Here is a 17,898-nt window from a genome sequence, read left to right as displayed (position 1 = left end):
TCTGGCTGGCAGATAGGTCAACCTGAACTCCTGCTATGTTCCTCCGCAGCTTCTTTGGCCCACTCTGGCAGGGCTGCGCTCCTTGCTGCTGTCCCTCCCGCAGAGTACTACAATTGAAGGGGGGACTTTAATGCGGTCCTGGATCCTATTCGAGATACCTCCACTGTCCCCGGTCCTGGCCGGTGGACCGGATCGACGTGCCTCTCGTCATGGGCGGACTCTTTAGGCCTGTACGACACGTGGTGGTCTTGGCACCCTTATATGAGGGCATTTACCCACCAGTCCACTGCCCATCATACAGAGGTGCGGATAGACTTGATATGGCTCCCGGCAATGGATCTCCTGGCCTTGACCTCTGTGCAGATTCTCGCCCACAGTATCTCAGACCATGCTCCAGTCCTGTTGGGCTGGGGCACCCCCACGCAGACCCTGCACCCAATGTGGCGCTTTAGTGCATGGTACTTGAAAGACCCCCGACTGTGTTGGCTTCATTGATCAAGAACTAGGAAACTACTTTAGGGAGAACACTGGGTCAGTGGATTCGGCGATGACCCTCTGGATGGCCAGCAAACCTTCCTTGAGGGGTGTCATCAAGGGGTATGTCAGACGGTGGGAGGCCCAGCAATTTCAGCGGATCACTGAGCTGGAGGACAAGGTGGCGGACCTGGAGCGTCAAGCCCGGCAGTCAGACGGGGACGAGCCTTGGAGGCAGCTGGCGCTCTTGCTTGCGGAGCTCCTGCAGGTGTCTCTAGCGGAGGCTAGACAATGTTGGCAGGCCTCGACCCAAAGTGTGGATTTATGCCGGGCAGGAGCACACTCCACTGCATACGGGCGGGGTCCAGGCGGCACTTTCACAGGCAGAAAGAAAGGAGTGCGGGTTGGCACTCCTCCTGGTGGACTTCCACAAGGCTTTTGACACCCTGGCTTGGAACTTTCTGGAGGAGGTCCTGGTGCGAACGGGCTTTGGCCCGACGCTTAGGAAAATGGTCCACCTTCTTTATCACGACCTCTCGGCACAGGTGCGGATCAATGGTATAATGTCGGATCTCTTCCCGATTAGACGGAGAATGCGTCAGGGTTGCCCCCTCTTTTCCCTACTATTTGCCCTGGCCATTGAGCGGCTGGCATGCCTCCTGCGCTGTGATCCGCTTGTTAATGGTTGGAGATGGGGGGATTGGCCACGAGGACCGGTTGTCCCTATACAGGGGTGACTTCCTGGTGTTTCTGGGGAGGCCTCAGAGCTCCGGACCCCATTGTCTTGAGCTCTTGACGTTGTATGGTGAGGCCTTGGGGCTGTGCTTGAATCATAGGAAGGAAATGTTGGTGGGGGTGTGAGGAGAAACAAGTGGTGCCAAGGTATCCCAGTGAAGCAAAACACTTTTAAATACTTGGGAGTCCATCTCTTCCCGCTCCTAGACCTGGCTTGGCAATTAAACTTTCAGCCCCTGTCTCGTGGTCTGGCTGGGGACCTGACCCGCTGGCGTAGATTGGCCCTGTACCCATTCGGTCACAACTCCCTTTTCAAAGTGATTTGTCTCCCCGCTGCCTGTATGTCCTGCCAAATTTTCCCTATTTAGTACCCGCGTCTGGTTCCAGTCCTTTACTTCCAAGCTCACCTCCTTTTTATATAGGCAGGAGGGCACCATTGGGTGGCTTTCAGCTCCACACGAAAATCTCCCTACAAGGGTGGGCTAGGAATACCAGACCTTACTGTCGCCTGGAGCTCTGCCACCTCGGATTTCATGGCCTGTTAGGATTGCTATATGGTGATCCGGTTCCCCGGGCTACCCCTGAATGCACGTGGGTGGGAGTGCAGTGTTGGAAGGCGGTCCTGTGGCTGACGGGCTGGCATCGGCGCTTTACTAGGCTGACGTTCTTGTGGTAGGGCACGTGGTTGCAGCAGGTGTCCCTGTTGAAGGGCTTTAGGCAATGGGATAACATTGGGATTACCTACCTGGGGGATGTATGCAGTGGCAGCCGTTTGATGTCCTTGCATTAGCTGAAAGACCATTATGCCTTAGCCAACACCCAATTCTTCCGATTTCTCCAGATGTGCCACGCCCTGCGTGCCCACCTACTGCCTGACTTGTCCATTCCTGATCATATTCCTCTTGAGGCGAAACTTCTAATGGGACGCCTGGGGAAGGGTGCCATTACCCAAATTTATCGCTTGTTGCTTACTAACGCACCGGATGGCTTTGCCAAGCTACGGGACAGGTGGACAATCTGGGTGGGAGAGCTGGATGAGGACGATTGGAGGGAGGCGTATCTCACGCCTTGAGAACTGGCTATATCCGCAAGGTTGAGGATGGTGCAGCTAAATTACTTTCACATGACATATCTGTCCCCACTGCGCCTATGATGCATTTGCCCGGTGACCCCTCCTGGCTGCCTTAGATGTGGTCATCTAGAGGCACATCTACTCTACGTGGCCTGGGAGTGCTTGGGGGTGCATCCCTTCTTGGTGGGTGTGGAGCGGCAGATTTCTGAGGTCCTGGGGAGATTGGGTTGACTGTGAGGATGGTGCTGCTGGGCCTTTTGGAGGTGTTGGGGGGGGGGCCAAGATCGGATCGAATATTTGTGGGGGTTGCGTGCCTGGTGGCCAAAAGAGACATTGCGCAACTATGGAGAAGCCTGATGGTGCCGCCAGTTTCAAAATGGCGAGCCGGGGTTGACTGGTGCTCTAAACTTGAAAAGCTGATCTATGAGGCGCATGGCTGCCCTTGGAAATATGAAAAAATCTGGGGGAAATGGCGGGCCCACCATGGGTTTAATTTCTGAGCAGTGTAATTTTTTTTTGTTTTGGTTTAGGAAGAGGAGAGTGTTGTCAACTGCAAAAAATTGTACCGATCTGTTTCAACTGATCGTGCTGTTATGTACTCACTGCCATGTTTTACTTTTAAACGAAATAAAATTGGTTAAAAAATCTAATTCAGCATGCCCTGCATTAGCCCTGCTTGATGAAGTGTGCCTCATTTTCTTATCTCCTTCAGTAGTGTAGAAAGGTTAATCAGTACTTGTCCATCTTTTGTCTCATCTGACTGCTCATTCCTGTCACCAGACTACTGTTGCAGAATGGCACAAGGTTTATTTACTGACAAATCCAATTTGCGTTTTCTCATAAATGGGTCATCATTCCTCGTCACACACCGCATGAAGAGCATCACTCAAATATTCATTAAGAAGTTTGCTGCAAAATATGTTTTTTATTCAATTTGCTACAGCTTATTTGAAACACAGCTTCGTAGCTGCACAACATTGTTTTGAGTCCAAAAATAAAATGTCCTTTTTTGTTTTTAAATTGGCAATAGTATTAAATGTGTCCTGAGACCTTTCTGAAGGTAAGGAACAGCCTAAACTTTAAGGGTATGAGAAAAATCCCATTACTGGAGAACAAATGTAAATAGGTAGGCAAAGGTTTTTGTGAGCCAGTTGCCGTCATCACTCAATGTCTCATTGAATGGAAATTGCAGTTCACTGACCTCTACAGGAGTGTTAATGAGTGTCTCGCAACAGTATATAATTATCTAACACCTTTAACATGTTTTATTTTCCTTAAGGAGTTTTATTAAGAATTACTTGTCACGGAAGAACACCTTTCCCTGTAACAGAAGGCCTTTGCGTTTAGAGAGCAAGATGAGAAGTGGGGCCTTGTGGGCTCCCACTCAGGAAACACAGCCGGAGAACATGGCTGACTTGGAAGAGTTGAAGGTACCTTTCATCAGGACCCACATCGGGAATTTTTTTCAAGAGAAACCACATCTTGGAAACCAGTACCTTGAAGATACTTTACTACAAGAATTTTTGAAAAGACACCTGCCTCCCAAGGTTTGTACAACATGGGGAAACTTCATGTAAGAATGTTGAAAGTGGGGTTATGTGGTTTTGTGATGTAACAAGAAAATGGTGAAAGCACCAAATAAATAGCTGTACTAAATGTTTAGGTTCATTTTGGGCAACATCATCCTTTGTGAATCTGGACCCTTCTTCCAGTATCTGAAACATCCGTGTTATCTGAAGTAATACATTGTCTGAGTTGACTTCTGCCAATTAATAAGCCAAATCATTTATTTCCAAATGACCTGGGGGAGGGTTGTTTTTGTCTCTTCCTCTTTGACATAGCCATTAAAATCCCAAGGATTGGCTCCCACCTACTTGGTCCTTTCTCTGTATTCTTTTCTTATTAAAATGTTTTCTTCCTGGCAGTTAGATACCACATGTAATTTACTGGTCATAGCCACCTCTTGGACTTTAATTAACCATTGACCAATAATTCCAGTAGTGAGGCATTTATTTTCACTTTATACTAAATGAAGGCTTACTAATTGGCAGAATTGTTTTAATTATTAATCATTCAGTGAGATAAATAATGTACATTTTAGCTGCATGACCCTATTTTGAGAAAAACAATATCGGCCTACACTAACATTGCCAAAAATATATTGAAAAAACATGAATATCGTGACCTTGGACTTAAACAGTAAACACACACACATTGAAGACAATAATATTGTGAAAAAATCTAAAATATAACATTAAAAATAAAGAAATAACAACTATATCCCGTGCCTCAAACCTAAAGAAACATAACAACCATCATGAAAACCAAAAAATCAAACACCATAAAATCACCATAATTTTAAATAAAACACAGAATATTGCATAAAACTTATACATACACATATAAATAAGTCAAAATAAAATGAATATAAGTTAAATAACTAAACCACTAATTATGCGTACTGTAAATGGTGCAAAAAAATCAAGCTAGTCTCCGACTAATCAAATTAAACCTAAACAGAGTTAACAAATAAAGCACTTTTCCTGTTAACAAACAGTATGAAAAGGCAAAGAAAATGCACAACAAAACACTTACTAAAAAAGTATTGTAGCAGAGCAGCCTTACTCTGCCAGATTGCAAAGCTGCAAAAGAAGACTACAGCACTTCAACAAACCACTAATCCTACAATTAAAGTAAATCTGACAATCAGTGAAAACTAACATAATTATTAAATAACTAAAAGTATTATAATATGACAATCCTTATCTGCTGATGCTCTTCCATCCCCAGAGCATAGCCTGTTTTTTATTTTTTTAAAACCAATAACACTCCCAGAGGTAGATCCAGAATGATAAAGAGGCATCATCATCACCGCTCCTCCAGACACTCTTAAGATCACTGGTTGAGCACAGCTTGACACCGAGGTGTTCTGTCGAAGGCCAGCTCATGGTAGATAAGAGCGCTTCACTGAGACAACAGGTTCTGTCAGGTAAGTTCTCAGTTCTCACCCACCCAACATCAAACTCTCTATTGATGAAGAGCAACAGGATTTCAAAAAGATCAACTATGACACATTCCTGATTGACGTTGAGGTATTCACAGTGGAAAACTATTGTTGTTGAGGCAGCCTGTATCACCTTTACCATCAATGTTGCCAGCAATGGGTATTCCAGGAAATAATCAATTTCAGGTACCTATTGCTTCATTAGATCTTCCCCTGAGATCAGTCATGATACCCAAGAGTACCTCCATGTCACCTAAAAGGAAGATGTCTCCAGGAGTGTGGTGTTTCTATAGCCTGACTCCCAGGACATATTGTTTGGAGTTAAGGGCAAGTTTTAAAGTTTATTTTGTCCTTGGGGCAGGTAGGTCCAACCCCCTGTAGCACAAACCCTCTGGTTGCCAATTTACTGTACCACATTATGAAGAAGGGAAGGGAATTGTCTGTAGTTGAGGTAATATTTCTGTCCCTATATTAATGCTGTTCGAACTTGTATTTATGGTTCATTAATGCGAAGCCTTTATTATAAGGGTGAGCGATCTAAATAAATGTTGCAAGCTTAGACTGCACTTCTGACAGTGGTTCCAGTAAAAAAATATGTTCAAAAATAGGAAGCTGTGTATAATGTTAAATGTGTTGATGCATCCTAGTATTCCCAAAAAACATTCATAATGGAAAGTCAGTGTGACCAGTTTCAACAAGATTATGGGAAAAATAAATATAAATAAGCATTGGTGTAAAGCTAATACGTCTGACACTGGTTGCCAGTCTTTTGCTTATGTCAATGCAGGTCTTGTTTTGACATTACTTTTTCTAAAACTTTATTTTTGAGGGAGCTGATGGGCCCTCACCATTGTAAAAACATATTAGCAAAAATAACTTTTGGTCTCAAAAAGTACACATTGCCACGGTAGATCCTGGCACTGAACAAAACTACTTTGTTTGCTGTTATGCTCCTTTTGAAAGAGCAGATTGTGATCATTGTAATGGAATGTAGCGAGGATTTGTGGAGCATTAAATTTGACAACTGTGAGGCTATCCAGGTGATGAGTAGGAACGAGTTCTGTGAGTAGTATCAGTCACAGTGAAGCCAGCCGATAGAGAGAGAGAAAGAATTTTAATAAAACAAAATGTCTTGGTTAACCCCAGACCTAATTAGGGGCCCAATTCTTAAAGAAAGTCACAAAAGTATCACAGTATATTTCTTTGTATTAGTGCAGATTTACATATTTCATCAATTCACAGCGGTAAATCAGGAAATCGCAGTCCTGAAAAATATTTGTGAACTGTATTTTAGCACAAGCAAGTATGAATGTGTAGATTTGCTCATGCGAAAATGTGTTGAACGTCTACAAGTTCACTTTCCCTTATACAATTTTTTTCCCAACCCTGGAAGAACTTTTGCTTCTGACCCTTGTCAAGAGTAAATTTCCAACCTTTCTCAGTTAAGGAAAGAAGAGCTGGTGCACACTCTTAAAACATGCAAATTAGTAGGTTTGCACAGACTCAAAAAGGCATTTCAACCCTATATCTATTGTTTACCACTACCCCTAGCCCAACTATGTAGATCTGTGGAAAGATGGCAAAATAAGGAAATTGCTAGTATTCAAGCCCTACTTTAATATTACCCCTGGCATAAACAGAGAAGCTATTATTAGAGCTTGTATATAATGATGTTGCTGCTATAATTTGTCGCTGTACTACATGGCACCAAAGGGACAAGTAGATTTTTTTTTTTTATAGGACAAGTAGATTTATGAAACAACCTGTCCCATTGACAAGTAGATATTTTATTAAATTCCCCACCCTTGTGCCTCTGATGCTAATGCATTCCACATCCCTAATCTTAACTTTCTTAACCGCCCGCTACTCCTCCATCATTACCTAGTAAGAATAAAATGAATTGATGTCTATTTCTCAGTCCTCTTCTAGACCTCATTCTGCTGAGTCTTCCTATTCACCATTCATCTAAATGTTCAGCCTTGTGTGACATCACAACTTTCCTGATGTACTTCTGACAGAAGCGTTGAAGCTTAGCCTTCACGTAGAAGCTCTAATGGATCAGTCATCTTGGACACATTTGTTCCTAGATCTACTTCTAGGCTGCTCTTGCCTTTTGTTGCTGCATTTCGTGTAAGTGAGGAGGAGAAATTCCTTTCTCCAGCCATGACGAAAATAGCGACCCCTAGACTGTTAAAGTACAGACCCTCAGATCAAAAAACCTAGTATACTTAACACAGTACAATGGACTTTGTCATAGTCTCTGCAGTAAGAAAGCACATTTCAGCCCCAGAAAAGATTGTGCCACTGGACAGTAAACAAATTGATGCAACTGCCCCTAATGTTTGTGTTCAGTAGTGACAGTATTTAAAACGGCTAATGCCTCTGCCGTTTTAAGGTGCTCTGACAGAGCCTTATGGGAGTCACTGCCTTTCTTTGCAGATTGACTTCCCAGAGACTGAGGCAAGACTTTTTAGAGATCATGTAGGAAGGGCAGATACTTTCAATCGAATAATTGGTGCTTTCATTGACTCTGCAGGTTTGGCCATCACCGATTCTTGTCATGGTATTTCCCTATAATGTGCATCCTGGTTCCATCTCATATCTCTAAAGTCTGATGCACAGTGAAAGACCATTCATCGGATCAGTTCTCTTTGGCTGTCTTGCAGATGATAAAATGGAAAGAATGAAGATGGTGGCTGAAACCTTAAAAGCGGTAGGCTTGGAAGAGAAGAGTCTTCAGATCTCAGGGCAAACACCTGGATCACACACACCAAGAGAGAAAGAGGGTTCAATTCCCTCAGTGGTCCTACCATCCTTAGTAACAAGGCAATAGCAGACCTCTTACCAAAAAGGATCTAGCAAAGAAAAAGGTAGGCAACAACACCAGCAGCACCCCTCCTAGAAGAAATCCCTTTCTTAGTCTAAATATTTACTTTCCCTCTTCCTCTCCTATGTTTATCACTCCAGTGGGTGATAGTGTTTCACGTTATCTTGCAGCGTGGCAAATAGCAGCTGACAGATGAGCCCTGCAGTTTATGCAGAGTGGTTGCACCCTTCAATTCAATTCCCCACCCCATCAACCATTCTAAAGCTTGTGTGAAAACATCAGCTGTGGTTACTAAATTTGAAAGTTACATCGGTTCTCTAAAATGGCACACAGTAGCCTGTTCTCTCCTTCTAATAGGAAAAGACATCAAATAAAGTTTGTTTTTGTTCCCTAAAAAAGCTCCCCCCCCCCCCAACAGTACTAGCTCTGCACCAGATATTGCCTCAACGCATGAAAGGGGATTGGATGTGCTTTGTGAACCTACAAGATGTTTGTTTCTACATTCCACTGGAATTCCACAGGCCCCGGAACACTGCACAGAAGACGTAGAGGATCACGAACAAAGGCGCAACCTTTGCTTTAAGGCAGTGGTTACCAACTTTTGACTTGTGTTCTCGCCCACGTTATGATTACTGGAACCTGTGGACCTCCACTGAATCATAATTGGAGTCCGGGGACCCCTTATCAAGTCATCACTGAAAGCTGGGGACTTAGGCAGTCATTTTGACAATGGCGGTAAAAACCACCTACCGCCGCGGTGACGGCTGCCAAAATACCGACACCGTGGCTACCATCCGTCCACCATATCGCCATATTATGAGCACTGCCGGACTTCCGCCACAAGAAGGGTGGAAATCGGGCAGTGTTCATGGTGGCGGATGGTGGTAAGGTGGCGCTGCTACCACCAGCACCGCCACGTCAATAGAACACCGCCAGCTGTATTATGACAAGTAATACGGCCTGGCGGTGTTCTGATGGTTGGGCGCTACTGGCGGTAGCAGTGCCCCTCCCCGTTCCCTGCCGGAAGACCTCCTCGACAAAGGTAAGTTGAGAGGGGTGGGAGTTGGGGGGTGTGTGTGTGTGTGTGTGCATGAATGTGTGAGTGAGTGTGTGAATGCGTCTGTATGTGTTGTATTGTTTGCGTGGTTGTATGCATGAGAGTGAATGCGTGTCAGAATGGTAAAGTAAGTGCGTGTCTGCATGTCAGTGTGAATGTGTGAAAGATTGTGTGTGAGTATGTCTGGAAGTATGCATGTTTGAATGCGGTAGTGCCTATCACCATGGTTTTTGTGGCGTTACAAACGCCACGAAAACCATGGTGGTAGGCAGGCTTATAATGCCGGCGGCAGCACTGTGCCGGCCGCCGGGCTCGAGATTGACATCTCCAGCCCGGCGGCTGATAACATTCTCATAATGTGGTGGTACGTACCGCCAGCCTATTGGTGGTACTATCGCCAGATTAACATTCACAGCCGGGGTCATAATGACCCACTTAATCTGTTAATATTCTTTAATTTTCTAAGCAGTCGCTGACCCCATGAGGAGGCTTCGTGGACCACCAGGGGTCCCCGGATCACAAGTTGAGAACCACTGCTTTAAGGGATTCCCTGAGAACACTTCAAGGTCTGACCTAGAGGTTTTTCTGCAGAAACGACTCTCCACCTGGGTCCAGACCAAAAGACTGTGGTCCTGCTTTGTGATTGATCTGGCGCATTGGTCACTTACAACAAAACTGCTGCGAGGCGCACCTCCTCAAACTATGGTTGCCAAAGTAATCCACTACAGAGACAGGGACAAGGGCCTTAAGGCAGTAGAAGAGAAAGGTGGCACAGACCTTATCTATCCTCCAGAATACTGATATATCTGGACTATACCCTCCAAGTGCAACAGCAACGCAAATCGTTTGAAGCAGTAAAGCAAAAACTAAGGCAACTGAGAAACTAAGAGTGGTACTACGTCCTGAACATTTTTCTTTGATGTCCCAACAGCAGCCCGGGAGTCAGCTACGGAACAAAAATCCCTGCAATGTGACTCTTTGCTTGCCTGGCAGCACCTGGTAGCTAATCAAGGAATCAGCAAGGAAGTTTGAATAGATATAAGAATCAAGTGAGCAGGAGACGATCTAGAGATGGGCAACCTGGATCGTAGACAACGGACGTAGATGGGCTGAGCAGGGGCTGAGCAGAAGACACAACCCAAGCGCCACTGTGCCCTGGGATGTTTTTGACAAACAAGGGAACCCTGGGGACGAGGAACTCTTATCTCTGGCGTCTGGAGATTTTCCAGCGGAGGAAATCCAACCGACAGTGATGCGCCCCTATGGCAACTTTAGGGCTCCTGGACCATTTTGGGATCTCTGTTCAGCCAGCAACAAATTGTCCTAATTACTCTGTTGGAATCTGGAACAGCTGGCTGAGGCACTACCTAACTTTAAAGTTTTTTTGCCTTTTGTTTGTTAATATTCTTGGTGTAACAGATGCTTCTAGGGTGGAAGTGTGGGGTGCGAGGGGGAGAAGTTGTGGGGTGCTTAGAGGGGTTATCCGGCACGCTTAGCCCATTGCTACAATTCTCCCAAGCAGACGGTAGGAAGTCAAGATAATGCCTTATTGTCTTTTATTGCTAGGCAAGCCAAGCCGGCTGCGTATTTGCAGAGGGTACACGTAAGCCCCTGCATCGAGATACATCTGCTGACTCTTTAATCATCAACCTACCATGTTAAGATTCACAATCATGATATTTAATTTCAATGGTCTACTTGACACAATAAAGAGGGGACGGTCCTAGGCTTTGTACTAAAGCAGGCATCAGAGGTCTTGTTGCTTCAAGACACACCTGCTGGGGACAAGGTGTCAGATTCTCGCCCAATATGGGTATGACATAGTGTATGACGAGGGACACTCCAGAGAATCCTGATGATTGGTGGCTCTCATACACTCCTGCTTCCCCTTGGTGGTGTTCCAGGTGGAGCTGGATAATCAGGGCAGATCTCTTGTGGTTGAGGGGATGTTAGCTGGACAGGTTTAAAACCTTTTTTTTTTAGTATATACATCCCTCCACAGGTGGCAGGGCCAACACTAGACAAGGTAAAAGAGAAGGGGCTATGTCTTCCCAATGGTCATACAATCCTGGGAGGTGATTGTAATGATGTGATTGAACCAAGAACTGACTGGACAGCTTGGGGCCAAAGGAGAGAGTCTGGGTTGGCAACATGGACTGTGAGGCTTGGCAGTTGTCACCCGTTGACATTAGAATACACGCAACCCTTAGCTGTACTTGGCTCGCAACCTTGGATTGACCTGTTCTTGATGCTGGCGACTAACTTTCTTCTAACCCTGGGAGCAGACATTCTACCCCAAGATATCTCAGACCACTCCCCAGTGATGCTGGCAAATAACATAGGTGGAGGCCCGCATAGCCCACCTAGAGAAAGAGACTGAGCTGGATGAAACTGAAAGCCATCAAGTAAAGCTTGACAGAGTGATGCTGGGCCAGTTGTGCCTGGATGAGGCTTGCCAATGTTGGCTGGCGTCTGCCAGCAGAGTATACAAATGGGGAGATTTATTTAGCAAACTAATTTATTGGCTTGCAACCCATGGGTCAACCAACTCACAGAAGCAAAGGTGATAATCAGTGCCCACGACTATTACCTGGCCTTGTATGCACGCCGGGAATGACCCTCTCGGGAGCAGTCAGCGCCCCTAATTGCAGACCTGCCACTGAAATCTGTATCAGCTCTGGAACATGCTGGAATGGAACAGCAGTTTATGCCGAAGGAGCTGGAAGATGCTCTTAAGGACATGAACACTGTGATTGCCAATCTGTTCCTTACAGTACTCCAGCCCTGATCTGTCTGGACCATTGATGCTTCGTACCCCACAGGAGTACCAGACACTGTATAAGTAGGGTTCAAGTTGCAAATAGCCCTGGTGTATTGAGCCCCTACAACTGGGAGCAGTACCTTTCTTATTGACTTTGTGAAGGCATTTAACTCACTTGACTGGGACTTCCTATGGGAGGTGCTCTGTTGCATGGGCCTGGTACTGTGATTTTTAATGTGTGTGTGGCTGCTGTACACCTACCCCACAGCTCAGGCCCATGTAAATGGAGTACTGTCTCGTAATTTCTGAATCCAGCACATCACCAGACAGGTGTGCCCCTATAACCTGGGTTATTTTCTCTAGCAATGAAGCCGCTGGTAATGTGGGTCAGATGTGATGCACAGGTGTGAGAAATGTAAGGGAGGGATGGCCCGGAAGACCACGTCACTTTTTATGTGGATGACATCTTGCTCTTTCTGTCTCTGCCCGAAACTACTGGACCCAGGCTCCTCTAGATACTCTACCTGGTCGTTCAGACACAGGGACTCCTAGTTAGTCTAAATCCCTGCTGTTCTCGATCACCGGGGATGTGGAGAAAGGAGATAGGTTTGAGTGCCTATCCATTGGTTAAGTTTTGAATACATGGGGATTTACATCTCCCTGCTCCTGGATTTAACCTGATCGCTGATCTTAGTGCCCCTAGTGGTTAACATGAAGAGGGACTTGGACAGGTAGACCTACCTGCTGCTCAGTATTTAGGGTTGGTCATCCCTTTTTTAGATGATGATCCTGCTGAGATTTCGATATACTCTCCACAATTTCCCACACCAAATGCCACAAAACTGGTTCTCAGATTTCTAGGCCACAGTTCGGTCCTTCCCCTGGGCGGGCAAAACACTACATAGCAAGTGCACTCAATCCACCTATGGTGGAGATATAGCTGCAGCTGATGTGCATTTACACTAGTGGGCTTCACAACTAGTGATTGTCAATGACTGGATACATGGAGTTAGGCACATCTCGCATCGGTATGGAGGTACTGGCCATGGGTTAGGAATCCTTTATAGATATGGTGTATGGACATCAAATCCCTGCTCTCTTCAGGATCACAAGTGGTCCTCATGATGTGGAAATCATTACCATACTGGACAGGGTGGGATGGAAAACTAACTAAGGAAACCCACCCTTTGGAGAGGACACTGGGAGAGACAGGTGGCTAGCCTGTAGGGCTGTGGTAAATCAGAATTTCTCAGATAGGGAGTATTGAGAGGCTCCCATATGAAATCCTTACAAGAGTTGCAAGCCGACTTCGTGCTGCACCTTTCACAGTTTAATAGAGTCCTGCATCTTTGACACGTCCTCGAGATACATGAGAATTCCCTAAAGGCGATTCCTGAATTTAGTCCCCTGGAAGCACATACACTGATGGAGCCCTAGGGAAAGGGAGAATATCCTGCATTTACAAATCCTTGGTAATTAATTCACCAAACCTTTTTATATCCCTGAAAGCAAGATGGGAAAGACGAGCAGGAACCATTGAGGACAAGGAATGCCTTGATGGCCCCAAGAGAGCTAGCGATATCCTCCAGGCTCTGCTTAATTCAGTTGTAATATCTCTACATCACCTATCTGACACAGACGCATGTGAGGTAGGCTCATTTCCTCCCTGCCTCTGCATGCTGTAGTGCAGTGAGGAAGGGGCGGTCTTCTTCCATGTTGTGTGGTCCTGCCCAGTGATAACCCAATACTGGTGAGATATATTCTGCATGCTGACAAGGATCCCAGAGCGCCCCATTGACTCTTCCCTGCTCATGGTGCTTCTTGAAAAGGTGGGGGAAGCTAGAGGGGAAAGGTCACTGGTGGGACTGGGTACCCTCCTAGCTAAATAGGGTATCACCCGCACCTGGGACATGGTAGACCCACCCTCGATACTAGCATGGTTACAGAAATGGGCTGATGCCGTAAACTTGAAGAACCGATGTACACAGCCAGAGGATTCCTCCACAAAAATAAAAAGATCTGTGGTTGATGGTGGAAATGTTATGGACTGGAAAGATTGAGATATTTATATGCCCTGTCTGGCCTGTACTAATGGCTTTTCAGACTAGTTGCTTTATTTGGTTTCCTGTACACTACATAAGTATGATTGAAGTTTCTTTCTTAGAAACTTTAATGTCTTATGATAATTTAATTAACTAGTAAGGTAAGACCTATGCTTTTCAAATTGATATTATTTTCAGGGTGGTATATCAAGGCTGTCATTCTTCACATACTACATTCTTTACTAAATGGCATCTTAGATTTTCCCAGTAATACGATGGTGACTTTACGAGTGTATTTAATAAATGTTTTAGAGTGCAAGTGGCCTACGCTATGCATAAAAGTGCCCATTTGATACTACATACTACATATATACTCAGAAGAAAACCGATCAGATCTAAACATTTATTTTGTATCCTATATGGTTCCTGGTGTAAATGTTCCTATATCAAAGCAATCCATTGCAAGTGGATTGTATTCTGCATTGTTCTCTGATACTAGAAGACTAACTACCTGTTCCCAGGATGTCCGAAAACACCTTTCTACCAGGAAAGCTGCTGTTGCTGCTCTTTTACACACAGTAGTTTTATAGGTGAAATGTGCTGTGGTTCAACGTCTGAAGTTGGGGCTTTCGTTATTTTATTTACTTAGATAATGAAGCAAAATCTGAGGTTGTGCAAGCCACCCTCAAAATCTGTTTATTGGGTTTTTATTTATAGAGGGGTTGTGCTGTTTGCACGGTTAGTGGATTAGTCCAGGAAAAATCATTTTCTGCCTAATCAGAATTCTGTCATTCTCTGTCATAAGTATCCCAAAAGTCCTCCACTATAGGCTGGCATGGAAGAGCTCTATGATTTTGCAAGATATTGTGTAGTGGTTGTATGGTTGTAAATTGTCCACCCTGGCTCTCTGAAGTCAGTTCTTTCTTTCCGGGCCACATTGCCTGATCTATGAAGATACCCTCAACCATTTTTTGCCTGTTTTTTTTTCTTGACTTTTGTGAAACCCTTTTTTGAGAGATTTTCTCTCCTGGTGTGACAGGATTTCCCCTAAAAAATATGTCTGTTTCAAGTCATGTGGTGCCTGTCACAGGTAGATGTATGTGACAGGCCCACACTTGGTTTGTCTGTGCTGCTTGAAAAGGGACCACAACTCCAAGGCCAATGAGGATTGCTGCGCCTGAAAGCACGGAGGGTGAATTTCCTCAAGCTCCTCGCCACCCGATGTCGAATGACCCTGTGACGATCAAGATCCTAGTGGCGCGAAATGTCCCCGGACAGTTTGCGGAGCCACATCCAGCAGTCGTCAGCTCAAACGAACGTGTAAATCGTCGTGTAAGTCCCACTGAAAGAATAAATCTAAGAAGCCGAAGGGGTCTTCAACTTCTCTGTGCCCTTTGAAGATTTCTGATGAGGCGGTGGATCATTGGCACTCCAGACCTCGCGCTTGTGCTGAATCTGAGTCAGGTACTGCTCCATGTTTACTTGACTTTCCTGGAGCTAGAGTGGCCCCTGCCCAGTAGAAAGAATTTTATGAGATCATGCATCTCATATTTAGGTGGTCTGGCCCTTCTGGAGCGCATTCGGGCACCACTGCTTCAGGAGGTTTCCCCACTGGATCTCCGCTGGTGGGTTCACCCTCAGCGCTAGTCGGATCTCATGGATCCAGTGCTGGATCCAGAGCAGAGCTACCCGTGAGACCTTCCACGGTTCCCTCTCAGGTGCTGATGTTTCATGGCGGCACTTTCCCGACTCTGGGACCATGAACTCTGTATCAGAGCCTGTGCCTTTTTCCTTCACTAGGCCTAGAGAGGGAGATGAATGAGAAGGGTCTGAGGACCCTTCTGGATACCAGCGTCCTCTAGCTGACACAGAGGACAACTGGTACTAGGAACTGGTGGAGGTCAGTGGGTTAGACACAGCCCCAGACACTGGCTTTGTCTCTCCTCCCACTGTTTCTATGGAGGAGGGTGCCCCATTCACTATTGTGGTGCGTAGGGCAGCTGAGGTCCTGGAACTTCAGCTACCCTCAGTGACAGGTCAAGATAAATGACTTGACGGAGGTTCTTCAGCCAGGAGTCGCCCCTTTTGAACCATTTCTCTTTTTTTAATGAAGTCTTTACTGACTCCCTGCTCAGAGCCTAGTATGTTGAGAACCGCTGGCTTTTCAGGGGTGTCCAGGCTTCGCTTATGGACATAGCCATTGATGGCTCTAGTCTTTTTGGAGAAAAGGCCATCTCGGCGCTGGAGCACTTTAAGGTCAGCAGAGCTATGGTCAAGTCCTTGGGCTTCTCCATGGGCCCTCGTCAACCCTGGTCCACCTTCTGCCCCTTTCATGGCCATGGATGGGGTCTCCAACTGCGTCCATACCCTCCCAGTGACAACGGACTACAGGCTTCCCAACTTTTTTGTGGCTGAGGACGCAGGTCCCATAGACTACATGGGACAGATGTCCAGAGGTCGGGCCTGACCACAACCCCTTCCCCAGAAGCCCCCCTCACCCGGCAGCCACAGCCTCAAAACCCCTTTAGTTTGCACTCTAACCCTCGAGGGCATCCAGTGGTGGGCAGGATAGGCCATCACCTGCACCACTGGAGGTCATTGACATCAGACCGTTGGGTTTTGTGATCTTCCAAAGGGGCTAGTCCATCCCCTTTGTGGCCACCCCTCCACCTGTGCCATGTACATACGATCAGGTGATGGAGGACCATGCCTTCTTGCTCTGTCAGGAAGCGCTAGTTCTTGGCCGGGGGAGCCATAGAGAGGGTGCAGGCATCTGAAGTAGGTCGAGGTTGCTATTTCCACTACTTTCTGGTGCCCAAAAAGGACAGAGGCCTTCGTTCTATCCTAGACTTGCACCATCTCAATCTCCTTTCTGAGAAAGGAGAAATTCAAACTGCCCATGCTCACCCAAGTTCTGTCTTCCCTGGACCCGGGAGATTGGATGGCAGCATTGGACTTGCAGGACGCATATTTCCACATCTATGTCCTGCCTGCCCACAGACGTTGCCTGGGGTTCACGGTGGACCAAGAGGACTTTTAGTTTGCCATGCTCTCTTTTGGCGTTACCAGATCCCCTTGGGTGTTCACCAAGATGATGATGGTGTTTGCAGCTTATCTGCGGAGGTCAGGGGTTACATTCTTTCACTACCTCGATGATTCTCCGATGAAGGCAGTCTCTCTACAGGCAATCGTGTCCCACCTCCAGACTTCGGCGAACCTACAGCACTCGCTGGGGTTCACTATCAAGATGCCAAAGACATACCTGACTCTCCCTCTAACACACCCTTTCACCGAAGCTGTTCTGGACACTGCAGTTTTGGGCTTATCCTCCTGATCAGCGAGTCTAGATATTCAGGCTATAATACCAGTTTTTCAGCCTCTATCTTGGATTTCAGGGAGAATGACCTTGAGGTTGTTGGGCCTCATGGCCTCCTGCATCCTGCTTGTAACACATGCCCATTGACATATGCAGGCTCTTGGATCCCCTAAAAAAGTAGGATAATAAGAGAAAGAACAATTGATTTTATGCGAATAACGAGTAATTATAGCAGCCTGGTTAGCAACATTACGGTACTTCTGAACTTCGCTAGTGATCTTAGTCCCTTAGTAGCCCACTTAAATATTAAATTTGGGTTCAAAGATTTGAAATTTTCCTGCCATTCCTATCAAGAATAGCTCAAACAAAGGTCTCAGGTTAAAATGGGAGCTGGTTGACCTGCAGGCCTTTGAAGCTAAAATTATGAGGGAAAATATCGATCTCATTAGGAGTTGCTTGCAAGTCGAGGGTACTCCTGCTGCCCTAGTTAGGGACTTTGATGCAGTATGCCTAGCCATATCATCAGGGTTATCGGTTAAACGCCCTATATTTAACAGCCCCTTCCTCCTGGTGGTTTGACAGTGCATGTACTAAGGCCCACAAAGAGTTA

At 45.9% G+C, this 17,898-nt stretch overlaps 1 protein-coding gene across 1 annotated transcript in view; it reads left to right on the top strand.

The window, feature by feature from the left end:
- The window catches only part of LOC138266157 (acyl-CoA dehydrogenase family member 11-like), a 449,188-nt gene that overhangs the window by 37,722 nt on the left and 393,568 nt on the right, over positions 1 to 17,898 (top strand). Inside the window, exon 2 of the mRNA XM_069214616.1 lies at positions 3,561 to 3,828. Coding sequence (XP_069070717.1) covers positions 3,561 to 3,828 — 268 coding nt within the window. The remainder of the gene's footprint in view (positions 1 to 3,560; positions 3,829 to 17,898) is intronic.

This window comes from Pleurodeles waltl, chromosome 11, assembly GCF_031143425.1.
Source record: "Pleurodeles waltl isolate 20211129_DDA chromosome 11, aPleWal1.hap1.20221129, whole genome shotgun sequence".
Lineage (NCBI taxonomy): Eukaryota > Metazoa > Chordata > Amphibia > Caudata > Salamandridae > Pleurodeles > Pleurodeles waltl.
Note: the sequence above shows the minus strand (reverse complement) of the source record. Positions and strands in the feature narration are given on the sequence as shown.